The 13,094-nt window shown below is 39.7% G+C and overlaps 1 protein-coding gene across 2 annotated transcripts in view; it reads left to right on the top strand.

The window, feature by feature from the left end:
• The first annotated feature begins 456 nt into the window (after positions 1-456).
• Positions 457-13,094, top strand: part of LOC111865684 (T-box transcription factor T) — a 47,595-nt gene continuing 34,957 nt past the window's right edge. For both annotated transcript variants that reach the window (XM_023853894.2, XM_023853895.2), the window contains exons 1-2: positions 457-585; positions 9,328-9,513. In XM_023853894.2, the coding sequence (XP_023709662.1) occupies positions 9,350-9,513 (164 nt within the window). In that variant the 5' untranslated portion in view covers positions 457-585; positions 9,328-9,349. The remainder of the gene's footprint in view (positions 586-9,327; positions 9,514-13,094) is intronic.

Below are 13,094 nucleotides of genomic sequence, written 5' to 3' on the forward strand. Positions count from 1 at the left end.
TTAACGACCTACCCCTGCAACTGCCCTGACGATGTGTTGATAATGATGACCGTAATGATAATTATGAATATTTTAATGTTCACGTTTCTAGACAAGGGGATGAGAACAAAAACGATTTTCAACCCGTCAGCGGTTTTAATTTCATGGCGAATGCAAATAAATTAAATAGTTTAAACGACCGGAATATTCCGTTCAGGGATTCGAACTTGTAACCTTCGAAAGTGCAGCTGCTGTACTGGGATATATAAGATGAGTATAGATATATCTAATAACTGCACTCCCGTTTAATGACGTATGAATGGGTGTGTACAACGCACCAATGAGGGTGTCTGATCATGGTAGAAGCATCCAATGACAGTTGAGATGGGCGGGGCAAGTGTCAGAACCCCGTAGAAGGGGAAATAGAGATCACGGAACACATTTGAGAATAGAGTGACAACAAGTTAGGCTGTGAGAAGTGTGTCCACAATTGGCATTGTCGTGTGGAATAGTGTGACAATAATTAGCTTAGTTTTCATACTAGTGTGTTCTCATTACTGGCGTTGTGAGACATTTCGATCTTTGGTGATTGTTGGTTGAAAAAAGGTAGGCTTACCGCTTCATAATAAAACTACTGAAGCGAGGGAAGTTGTGTATGTTTAAGTGAACTGCAAACGGGATACATTTCTGTGTCTATTGTTACCCATATATATGTAATGAACCGAATACAGTTTTCTGAGAGAAATTCATTATTAAATGAGTCTGGTTCCTGACCAATACAGAACTCAATAAAAGCCAAGTGTCTATAGATTTCTGATAGAGAGTCGAAGGAGTAATTTGGAGGTAAATTTGATGTTACTTTATGGCCTAATATTGTGCCTTTGTAATGATTACACAGCGGGTACGGATTTGGTGTTAAGAGGTAGACAGCCTAAAATGCAGGGAATTAAGTTAATAGGACCACTCTTTGTGTAGGAAAGTTTAACTGTGAACTTATTAACGGAGGCCAAGTACCGTATTGGGGCCTACAATTATGGAGCTTCGCGATAGATCAAGTTCTTGTACAATATTAGGAACAAAAAACCTGAGGATCTTCTTTTTTTTAGGGGGGGGAGATTATGTAATGTGAATATTGACAATGTAAGCATTCTTTATGGACATAGTTTCTAATATTCACATTATCTTTTGAACCCCAAAACAGGTTAATGGACCCGTTTCGCACATTTTTTTTCATACACCCGTAAGGTAGGCCTAAATTTTAACAAGAAATTTTCTGGAATATAAGAATTTATTGATGCACTATGACTGTATAATTGTTAATAATTATGGGAGCACTTGTTACATTCAGATAAGAATTGTTAATTTTCCCATCTCTCGTTTACAAATACAGAACTCACAAAACTGTAATTTTCTTTATTCTTCTGTAGACCCACATTAGTGGGGTTTGAGACAAAGGTGATGGAGAATTTTGTTCCCAGTAGGCTATTGTGAAGATGAAATCAAGGAGGGTAAGATGGGCTACATATAGCGCCTTATGGAAAGAAACCACTTGAAAAAATATGGGCGTAAATAGAAGGATAATATTAAAGAGAACATTAATGAATGTGGTGTAAGGGTGTTAACACGATAGTGAAGCTTGTGGATCCATAGACGGAGCTGAATATCTCAAGGAACTGAGTGAACGTTGGCTCCTCAGGAGTAACTCTGGTCCATTGCGATAAAGTGTTTATTGGTGTAAAAGGACAGGAAGGAAATGTAAACTCCATAGGCCAAAAATTGTTTTGCCGCAGGACAGGAAATAATTTAGTTTCCATCAATAACACAAGCAGCAACAGAATAAGTAGATTCTAAAGGGTTCTGACGATGGCGTGTAGTGATTGAGGTTAGCTCTTCCTAAGGGACCTAACAAAGTAGGTGTCTTTTTCACTTCACCTGATGACGGAAACAGAACCAGTTTCTTAAACATTGTAAAAAAAGTAAAAGTAAAGCTATCCCTGTAACAGGCCATGAAGGCCCATAAGGTTGTGAGACGTTGAGGCTTCCACATTATCTAGACATTCAGCTCAAAGATGGCGGTAAGGTTGTCAGCGTTACGCGCCGGCCGCGCTTTATTCCCCAGGAAAATTATTTAATTAATTCCTGGTACTCATTTCTGCTAGAGGCTGAGTGAACGCCAGGGCCATAGTGCGGCCGGAAGGATTAGGTCAATTGAAAAAAATCTAATGACCTCATCGGTATTTGAACTCGCGACCTTCCGACTTGTAGCTTTGTTTTTTATAATTTCTAAAATACCGGACGATGGACAAAGTCTCAAATCGCAGTAATTCAAAGCAAAGAATAGCTACACACAACACAAAAAAATAAAACCAACACATCAACAAAACATACAAAAGACATATGCATAACAATGGCACTATAATCTAAAAATAACATAAAATAAAATATTTTATAAGCAATTTGAAACTCAGAACAGCGTGATAACAGAGTATCAACACATTATGCCCCTGATGATGGCCAGTTAGGCCGAAACATGTCGTGTTGTATAATGAGAAGAGACGAACACGTTGATGTGTGAATATATCGACGAAGTTGCACAAAGACGGCAAGTCGTGAGAACACGAAGTTAGAGTACAAAGTTCAACAGAATGCTGCAGTATAAGGGTCACTTACGTGTGGTCATCTTCCCCTAGCTGGGCCTACTAAGCGGCCGTTCATCTGATTTCGCTGAAACGATTCTATAATATTGCAGGAGAGTGTCCCCTTAGCAATCGCTTTTCGATTTGGGTCTATTTAATTGTGTACCTATTCAAAGCATTTCATTTGCCTCAAACTTAATGTGAACATTGTTTGAAAAGGTGGTTTATGTTTTTATGTTCGCATTCCAATTATCCGCTATGCACGCGGCCTCGTAACATGTTTGACACACTCCAATCAATTGTCTAGACAACACATGAGCTGAACATCTACAAAAGACTGGTCGAAGCACCATCCTATGGTTTTAAATATTTCTCACATGCCTACAAATCTGTCAACTATTTATTTATATTTGACATTTATTTAATTATTATTTAAACGTTTAGTTCCCAATTAAAATAAAATGCGAAATCACCATTGAAGTATGTATAATTTATTACCTGCTTACTGACAAATACAATTGCATCTACACAAGTTTCGGCCATGAAACGAACATGTTCTGTGGGGAGAAAAGTACTAAAGAATAATGTGATCTATATGTGTACAAAAAATATTTTAATTACATCTTAATCGTTTAAGAATGAGGAAAATATTCATGGAAAATATAAAGACAAGAGTACGAATCTAATATATGATATAATATGACGTACCATTAACTTTACAAGATTGTACCCAGTAGCTTCTGACATCAACGTATATCAACGTGATATAAATTTAAATATTTGTAAATTTTATCACTATTTTTTATTAATTTAAAGTTTAAATTATGATATATTCGTTAGTAAATTTTCGTTTAATATTTGATCTCCCTCTATACATATATACATTCACTCCCCCATACGACTTCATGACGTAGTGTTTAATTAGTTAAGCACAGGGACAACTTTACCTTTATCATTCGATCTACCTGTGAAGATGGTCATCATATGACGGAAACGTGTATGAATTGTAATGATGTTTGAATAATAAAGAGGTAGGATACGAATTGAATATACTGGGATCTTGATTTTATTTCAATGTATAAAATATATTGGCGGAAGATCCGATCCCACCTCACGGAACACTCTGCTTCTCATTACAGAGATACTCAATTAATTCTTCTTAGGGAACTAATGTCAAGACGCATAAAATACAACGGATATGTGTGAAATTTTAAATCATAAGGCACGTGTTAATATGTATATATATTCACGGTTTGAGGGGGGGGGGTTAAAGTAGATACAGATATATGCTCTGACAGAGACAACAAAAATTCAACTGAATTTTAGAGAATTTCAAAAGAAATCACTTAGGAATTTCGATTCAAACGTATACTGTGGTCATCATCTAGGTCTCCTGGTTACAAAGCTACTAACACGATAGGCTTTCAATGTAAGAACTTATTTCTTTCCTTATGATTTTCCAAATCTGATTCAATAGTCTTGATATTTCTATGTAGGTAGTACAAAACTACATTTTTCAGACAAAAATCGTGTTTTCCAATTCAGATGGTAACACTATTTGCGTTCTTTCTTTTTGGAATTCGATTGAATTAAGAAATGAGAAATGTATTTAAAACGTGGAGAGATTATGAACGAAACTGGTGACGAAACTCAAATCAGGTTTTAGTATTGACAAACACCTATAACATTTCACACTGAGCAGTCTATAAATGAAGTACTTTTCTTTTTAGACCTATTTGTTACATAATCATAATTTAAGAGGTAATTCAGAGTTCGGGTAGAGCAGTGAGATATGTACTCACTGGGACGAGCAATAGCTCAGGCCGGCTTGTCACGGCAGTCCCTGGATTTCAGTGCCGGCTGCCTTCGTGTGAGATTCGTGGTGAACGCAACGGCACGGCAGACCACGGCAGCTGCCTCACCGCTATTGCTCCCTCTGTGATGGGCGGCAGTCATAACCAAGAGACATGACGCTTATCACATCATAGCTTTATAAGTTGGAAGTCTCGTCTCAAACCCAGAACACATTAGGCATGTTATATTCTCTGTCACCTGGCACTTGGATGGTTACAGAGTAGTAAGGAATTTCTGTAATATGGATATTTTAAGCTAAACACTGTCATAAAAAAAGTAAAGTAAAGCTATCCCTGTAACAGGCGGTGAAGACCCATAGGGTTGTGGGACGTCGAGGCTCCCTCATTTTCTCAAGACAATCGGGTCACAGATGGCGGTGAGGTTGTCAGCCTTACGCGCCGGCCGCCCTTTACCCCCCAGGAAGATTCCTGGTACTCATTTCTGTTAGAGGCTGAGTCGACCCCAGGGCCATAATGAAGCTGGAAGGATTAAGTAAAATTGAAATAATCCACCTCATCGGGAATCGAACCCTCGACATTCCGGCTTGTAGAATAGTGCCTCAAGCGTGCCCCCTCTCATAAGCCTCACATGGTTCCAAAATTATCGGCTCGATGAGCAGATACAAACAGAGAGCAAGGCGAATCATAAGCCTCATTTTTTTTTCAAAATAATTAAATTAGACAAAAAATGGACACATTTTAGAAGTTCTAAATATTACTAGCGCATATTTCTCCGTTAATAAAAATTCTTAACCCCCACAGTTTGTTCTTAAGTAATTCAAATTTTATATGATTGGCTATACTACAAGCCGGAAGGTCGCGGGTTCAAGTCCCGATGGGGTCATTGGATTTTTTCCAATTGACCTAATCCTTCTAGCCGCACTATGGCCCTGGGGTGGACTCAGCCTCTAACAGAAATGAGTATCAGGAATGTCCTTGGGGGTAAAGGGTGGCCGGCGCGTAAGGCTGACAACCTTACCGCCATCTGTAAGCCGATTGTCTAGGTAATGTGGGACCCTCGACGTCTCACAACCCTATGGGCCTTCACGGCCTGGTACAGAGATATCTTTAATTTTATATGTAGACGCAGCAGGCCGGCTGTTACTTAAAGTACTGTTTCAAAGGTGGCGATTAGCAACATAGTAGGCCTGTTTATGAGAAGGAATCAATCTGCCGCTGTGTGCTTATTTGTGTTTCACAAGTCCACTTCAGTCGCCGTGGCTCTCTGAGAAGACCAATAACTGTTATATCATGTATACTTTGCCGTGTCAGAGGCATTTATTTCCACCGACTTGCTCGTGTCAGTCTGTGTTGGTGTTTACGTCACTTGGGCTTACATGTTTACAGAGATGGATCCGAAAGTGCAGTGAGTTCTTTGTGTGAACTTGTAGTCCATATTGCCGAGCAGTGCGCACAAGAAAACTCCATACTACCAAACATCTCCATGAATCAGAATTTCTTGAATAGTTAATAATAGATCAAATGGACAATATATAAGATTTGAGGTTTCCACGACGGTGACTATGAAGAATACCGACTTCTGGAATGTAGCGCCGTCTAGATATTGTTAACCGGCGTTTCGGAGGAAAGTATTGCCTCCATCTTCAGGGTATTTGAAATCCTCGCGCAATGAACCAGCGTGAGCAGCCAAATACCAAATAGTGTACGGATATTTCGCTTCTCTCATGGGTGCTTCACGCTCCGTCCAGCATATTGTCACTGATAATACATTTTAATAATATTCGAGAAGAGTATAAGTCATAGTGCTCCTCATTAAGCAACTTCTGCAGACTCAGGTCATATTCCCTTCAACGAACTCTTCTCAAATATCTTCAGTCCTTGTACTTTTCCTGAGTAATAAATGGAGAAGCACACGCATACAGAACGACTGGATAAACTATAGTTTTCTCTATTTTAATTTATATGTTTAAGTGGGAAAGACAGAAGGAAACAGACCACTAGGAAGACCAAGACGTAGGTGGGTGGACAACATTATAATGGAGAGAGATAGGAATAAAAAGTATGGATTGAATTGATCTGACTCAGGACATTGGTGACAGGTGACAGGTGTAGGACAAGTCGAGGGCCATAAGTTGGTCGGGAAGGAGTTGTCATGATCGGGGGCAAGTGCAGCTTGGGCAGCTGTATCAACTGGTGAAGGCAAGCAATCATATTCAGAGAAACTCTTGTGTTCATCCTGTGATGGACGACGAGATCTGTTGCCAGTTCTGTTGCATAATTAAGGAAGAGATTTATTCTCGAGGAAAGTGAAACTGCCCAAGATTCCACAAGTATAGGCTAAACAGAAATGATTAAAGGTGTGAAGAGAATAAAATCTCACTCACAGAGCAGGATTCGAAGCATGTACCCCGGGAATGTCAGGCGACTTGCCGTTAAGGTAAACTGTTCGTGCTACATTGATTCTATAGCAGTCACTCCTGCTTGAACATGTAAACCTGTTTGAAATGTCAGCTGCTCGAAATTGTACAGAAGATGGTGATTATTGTTATTCTGGCCGATGTAACAAGATTTCCGTTCTGCCAGAGACAGTAACGAGAAAAGAGAAGTATAACAACACTTAGAATGATAACTTTCCTTCCAAATATCTTATTACTTGAGAGGCAAGCCAATTATACACACTAAAAATTATAACAAAATCATTCATCTGCAGTCCCTCTTCTTGGTGCGTAATTATGGGGCAAGAAAATTTTTAGTAAACGTTCTAGGAATTTATGGAAGTCATATATTAGGCCTAAATATTATTTATATTTGAATAAAACCCAGTGAAATCTGTAATTCTCTAGTAACTTCCTCACTCTTAGTCCAAATATTCTCCTCAGCACTTCGTTATCTCACAAAATCAATAGATTGTATATTCTTTACTCAAGGCGACAGACCAAGTTTCTCACCCATTTAGGACGAAAGGTAAAATTATAATTTTGGTCAGAACCTACTTCATTCTGAGCTAACATGACCCAATAAGTCCTCAGACAATTCCTTGTTGGATGAATTCTTAAAAATCACTCCTATACCAAGTCAACCGACTTTTTTTTTTAGTTTTTTTTTTAATTTGCTTAGTGGGGGGTGGAGTCCAACTTGGTCAATTCGGCACGGCGGCCACTGATTTGCCTATTGTAGCCTGCCCCGGCTGATTATGTTGATGGAGAATTAGGTGAAATGAATATTGGCAGAGGAAACCGAAGTACTCGGAGAAAAACCCGCCCCAGCGCTACTTTTGACCTTCACAAATCCCACTTCACTAAACCCGGAATTGAACCCTGGCCGCCGCGGTGGGAAGCCAGCGACTAACCGCTTGAGCTACGGCGCGGCCAAGTCAACCGACTTACTGACTGTATTGCCAATCTTAAGCCAGTTAACTTTGAACCCTGTCAGCTAACCTACTGGCTGTAATGACAGCTTAGTAAATTTCTTGGTTGTACCTCCAATCTAAAGTCAATCTGGTTGTACAATCAACACCAAATCAGTCAACTTTCTGGTTGTGCTATCTATCAAGGCCAGTCAGCCTACTGGCTGTATTACCAACTCCAAGCCAGTAAATTTTTTGGTTCTACTACATATACTGGCTGTACTGGCACTTCTGACTGGAATAAGTAGCTGTCATTTTACTGACCGGATTATCACAACTCGCTGAAGTTTAATTCAGCGTCTCCAATAGTTGAATTACGGCGACCCACTAATATTACTGACTATGGTATCAGGTTTGATTAATATACAGGATCAAGTTATTTCCTAGCTATTTCAGTTGCGTAGTTGGTTGAGGTACTATGCCACATGCCGAAGATCGCGGGTTCGATTAGAAATGAGGTTAATGGATTCCTAAATTTACCTAATCCTTCCAGCCACACTATGGCCCTGGGGTCGACTCGGCTGATAGAACTGAGTACCAGGAATCTTCCTGGGGCGTAAAGGGTGGCCGGAGAGTAAGGCTGACAACCTCACCGCCATTTTTGTGTCGATTGTCTAGAAAATGTGGGAGACTCGACGTCTCACAACCCCATGGGTCTCCACGGCCTATTACAGGGGTAGGTTTACAATTTTACCTTTACCGTCCTAAAATCGGGAGCCGGACATTTTAGTCTTTTAGCCGCAGGAGGGGGGGGGAGACAGAGTTCGTTGGTACTGCGACCCCGAAAGTGTCTCTCGTATCAGCCCTCGATAACAAATGATCGATATTTGGCAAGGGGAAACAGAGTACTCGGAGAAAAACCTCTCCCAGTGCCACAGAGTCAAAGTCAAAGTCACAATGTGACTTACGGTCAGTCAGTCAGTAAGTCCTGGTGTCGAGCGACATCTGGGGCTCATGACCAGATATTTATAACTCTTTGACAGTTACGGTATTGTGTTTGTGGGGCGCCCTCTCTAACGAGAGGACGGGGTTGTCTTTTGTATATGTTGCTGGTCCTTGCCAGCGCAGTCTTTCTAGGGTCCGAGTCCCTGGGGGCACGTGAGCATATTTTACTGTCTCAGATTTGAGACTTCCTTTTTTTTTTTTTTTGTCGCCTCCTACGACTCACGGAGCCACGGTGGAGGTATTCGACCCCGCCTCCACATGCGTTAAATAAATGCAACCACATGCTTAAATATAATATTGCAAATTTGTAGCGCAGTTAAATAAATCAATAAATCGCTCGAATGTGCAGTTCATTCGTGTTTTAGACATGCTACTGCTACGAAGTAGGAAGCAGTTCCCTGCTATTGGCTCTGAGCAAGCCCAGTTCAAGTTCTTACAGTCTATATCATTGATATCTCATTTTAATATTGTCCTTCCTTCTATGTTAATGAAGTTTAGTAGGAGATATTCCAACCCAGTATTTAAGTACTTTTTTCCCATAATTCAGAGCGGTGTGTTGCGTTACTGGGATGGCGCAGTCACACATCCTGTCTGCCGTGGAGTCGGAACTCATAGCAGGACGATGCAAGGGCGATCCTACAGAACGTGATCTGCAGGTGACCCTGGATGACCGCGACCTGTGGACCAAATTCCAGTGCCTTACCAACGAGATGATCGTTACGAAAAATGGGCGGTAAGTGATATTAAATAAGTATTAACTCCTTAAAGAATAGTGGTATCCGGAGTGGAGGCGCATTATATTTACCTCCACCGTAGCCCTGCGAGTCGTATAAGGCGATGAAAAGGGAACCAGGTGTGTGGGGTTATAACTGGGCCACCCTGTCGCTGTGGGACATAAATAGCGTGACCAGGTCCTCCAGGTTTGAGATAGTCTCAGGGTTCCCATAGCCATCAGACAGTAAAACATGTTATGAGTCCCGTGGGACTTGGAACCAAGAATCACTGTGCTGTCGAGGGTTAGCAGCAATTTAGCAGTTAGTTAGGGACCGAAATTTCTATGATGCAACAAACGTAGTGCTTCTGCAGAAAGATCTATAGATCCACTCCTCCATACTCCTTCACAACATAGTGCTCAAATTACATAATTTGGCACAGGGATATCTTTATCGTTTTACACTTAGAATTTTTCCAAAATAGCGTGTTTATTGCCTCGTATTAGTCTCAGAGCCAGCAGCGATTTTTTCATTAACCAGCATTAACTCATTGCCTTTGTAACCGAAAACTTGTGCGTTTCCTGTGAGGTCATAACTGAATTGTATATTATTTAGCTATACTCTACATTTCAGTGAATTAAAGGTTTCCTATTAGCGTCATGTATTTTAACCATATGTATATTATGCGTCAAATATACTATGTCGAAGCACTGGATAATGTAATATGACTTGTTTTAGGTTATACAAATATGACTGATAATCTCTCTCGATAGACTATAATCCGTTAAACCTTTAAAATTTCAAAACAGGAAGATTTTGTATTTATGTTTGTGTTACTTTGTTTGCTTCGAAACACATAACGTAAAACTGATGGGAACAACTTTGAGAGGCACCCGAACTTCGTAGTCAATGTAAAGACACACGACGTGGTAAAAGGTATAGGTAAAGCTATCCCTGTAACAGGCCGTGGAGGTCCATAGGGTTGCGAGACGTCGAGGCTCCCATATTTTCTGTAGGCAATCGGCTCACAGATGGTAAAGTTGTCAGCCTTACGCGTCGGCCGCCCTTTACCTCCAGGAAGATTCCTGGTACTCATTTCTGTCAGAGGCTGAGTAGACCCCAGAGCCATAGTGCGGCTGGAAACACTAGGTTAACCGCAAAAATCCACCTCATCGGGACTTGAACCTGCGACCTTCCGGCTTGTAGTTTAGTGTTACCGCGTGCCCCAATTCGACGTGGAAACAGATATAAACTATGGAATATTGTGGAGAAAAGAGACCAGCTAAACCTCTTGCAGGTAATATCGAAGGACTATGTGAAATTAAAATAATAATAATAATAATAATAATAATAATAATAATGGATTTTGGATGCGAAATGACCGAGAAAGTCATGGAAATGGGAAAGGGCACCAATATTATCGTTAATAAAAAATTAGGATAATTATCGGCCGTCCTGGTCTGGATTTATCTGGTGTTGACAAGATCTACGAAATCAGAGCGTAAAAATATACTGTGTACACTTCACAGGTTCAATCAGCAGAGCGAATTGTAACTGATATGCTAGCTTCCTTGCTCGTGTACTTATAGCAGTAGTAAAAATATTTTTAGATTTTATTCAGATAATCTCAAAAGATGCCGGAAGCAGCGTCATCAGCAGCGACTTGAAGCACAGAGCAAATGATGCTCGAGACGGTTCAAGTTCGTATAGCAACAGGCGTGACCAGAGTGGTTTGAACGGCTGTTGTACTGCGATGTGGAAAGCAAATGGAAAAACTACCACATTATCACTTTTCCTGGATAGTCTCTTTCAAAAAACAGAGATAGCATGTATGTGAGATGTTTCCTCTGGAGACAAAACAAACCGGATGGGCGGATAGAAGTGCCCAGAAGACGAGGAAGAAGATGTAAGAAGATGCTGGATGACCTTGGGGACAGAAAAAGGTATTTTAATTGAAGGAGAAAGCTTGAGATCCTATTAAGTGGAGGAACTGTTTTGGAAGATACTGTAGATGTGTCGTCTGACAGATTAGCTACTGATGAATGAATGAATCTCAAAAATATATTTAAATATTACTCCTATATATAGCTATATTGTAATAAAATAGACATCTATATACTTCTAAACCCATAAATGCAGGTGGGGAAAATTTATTTCAATTATCATCTAAAATTACGTAATTGTGTAATTATTGCGTGTGTTCAGAATGCTACCATTAATTTCTTAAATTTATCGTTAGTAAATGTACACATAGAATATAAATTGTTTCAGCATTTCTAAATCCTGAAGATTTTTGGGTCAATACTGCTTCTTAGATAAGAGGGGTCACTTTAATTTCGGGTAAGATTTAAAAGTTTTTGAGGATGGTACATTAGTCCTGTATTTATCTAAACACCGTCCTGTTTGTGTCTCAAAACAAGATGTTTCGGAGACTGGATTCTGTCTCCGTCTTCAGGTTGGGTCCAATCGATAGAGCTAGCCCAACTGAGTAGGTTTTACCTGAAGAAAGACACAGAATGCAATCTCCGAAACGTAGTGTTTTATGATATAAACAGGGCGTTGTTTTAGATAAAGCTAGGAAGATGGATAATGTCCAAAAACATAACATTTGTATTATTTGCGGATCTTCAGAAAAAAATATGAAGAAGATGATTAAGAATTCTAATTGCTAATTTTAATGATATCTATGAAAACATCTAGAGTTATGTTAAAGACATTGAATTTGGAATTTATTATTTTTGAATAGTAAATTTTAACTTCTTTTTAATTTTAATCCCCAGAACTAAATGATATATTCAATTTTATAGATAAAAATATTCCTCTGGTTTTCTCATTCTCTTCTTACATTCGGACTCACACTGCAGTTTTCCTAACGTCTCAAATAAGGACGATAAACAGCGATACAGAGCAGAGATTTAAGTGATAAGTGTTACGTAATTACTTCCATAACGCGAACACCGTCAGTCTGTACTCCGCGCTTTGGTTCCGTGCAGATACATAAACCGTATCATTATTATGCTTCATTTTGTATTTAAACCAAAAATTATTATGACAATCCTCACCCACTACATAATTTTACTCGTACTGAATATACGTGGAGTGCGTGCGATATGACAAGCATGCAGATGAGGTGACATTCCATGAAGTCTAGTTCCTTCACTCAGCTTATGTGCACTCAGGTGGTCTGGAGGTTAGGTTCAAGGGATTTATAAATCTGGTATAGTAAACTCTCTCTAAAATGTATTCAATGAACATTTACGTATCGGAAAATTTGTCTCACTGCCTAAATGAAATTTAAGATTTACGTAGCAGAGTTTCTGCTTGCTACCTTCTTCGTGCTGGTTTCTTTCTCGGATTATTCTTCGACCCTGAAGTCGGAGGCGACATGCTCCCCTGAAATCTCTGTTGACTTTCAACGGACTTCACGGCGTTACATACTAGAATTTAGAACTCTTCAAACCAGTAACTCATCTCCCCCGAAGATCCAACAGCATATTTAACGCTCATCATCATCATCATCATCATCATCATCTTCATTTTCATCTTCATCATCATCATCGTCGTCGTCGTCGTAAACGTCACCACCACCATGTATTTCACA

This window comes from Cryptotermes secundus, unplaced genomic scaffold (assembly GCF_002891405.2).
Source record: "Cryptotermes secundus unplaced genomic scaffold, Csec_1.0 scaffold19, whole genome shotgun sequence".
NCBI lineage: Eukaryota > Metazoa > Arthropoda > Insecta > Blattodea > Kalotermitidae > Cryptotermes > Cryptotermes secundus.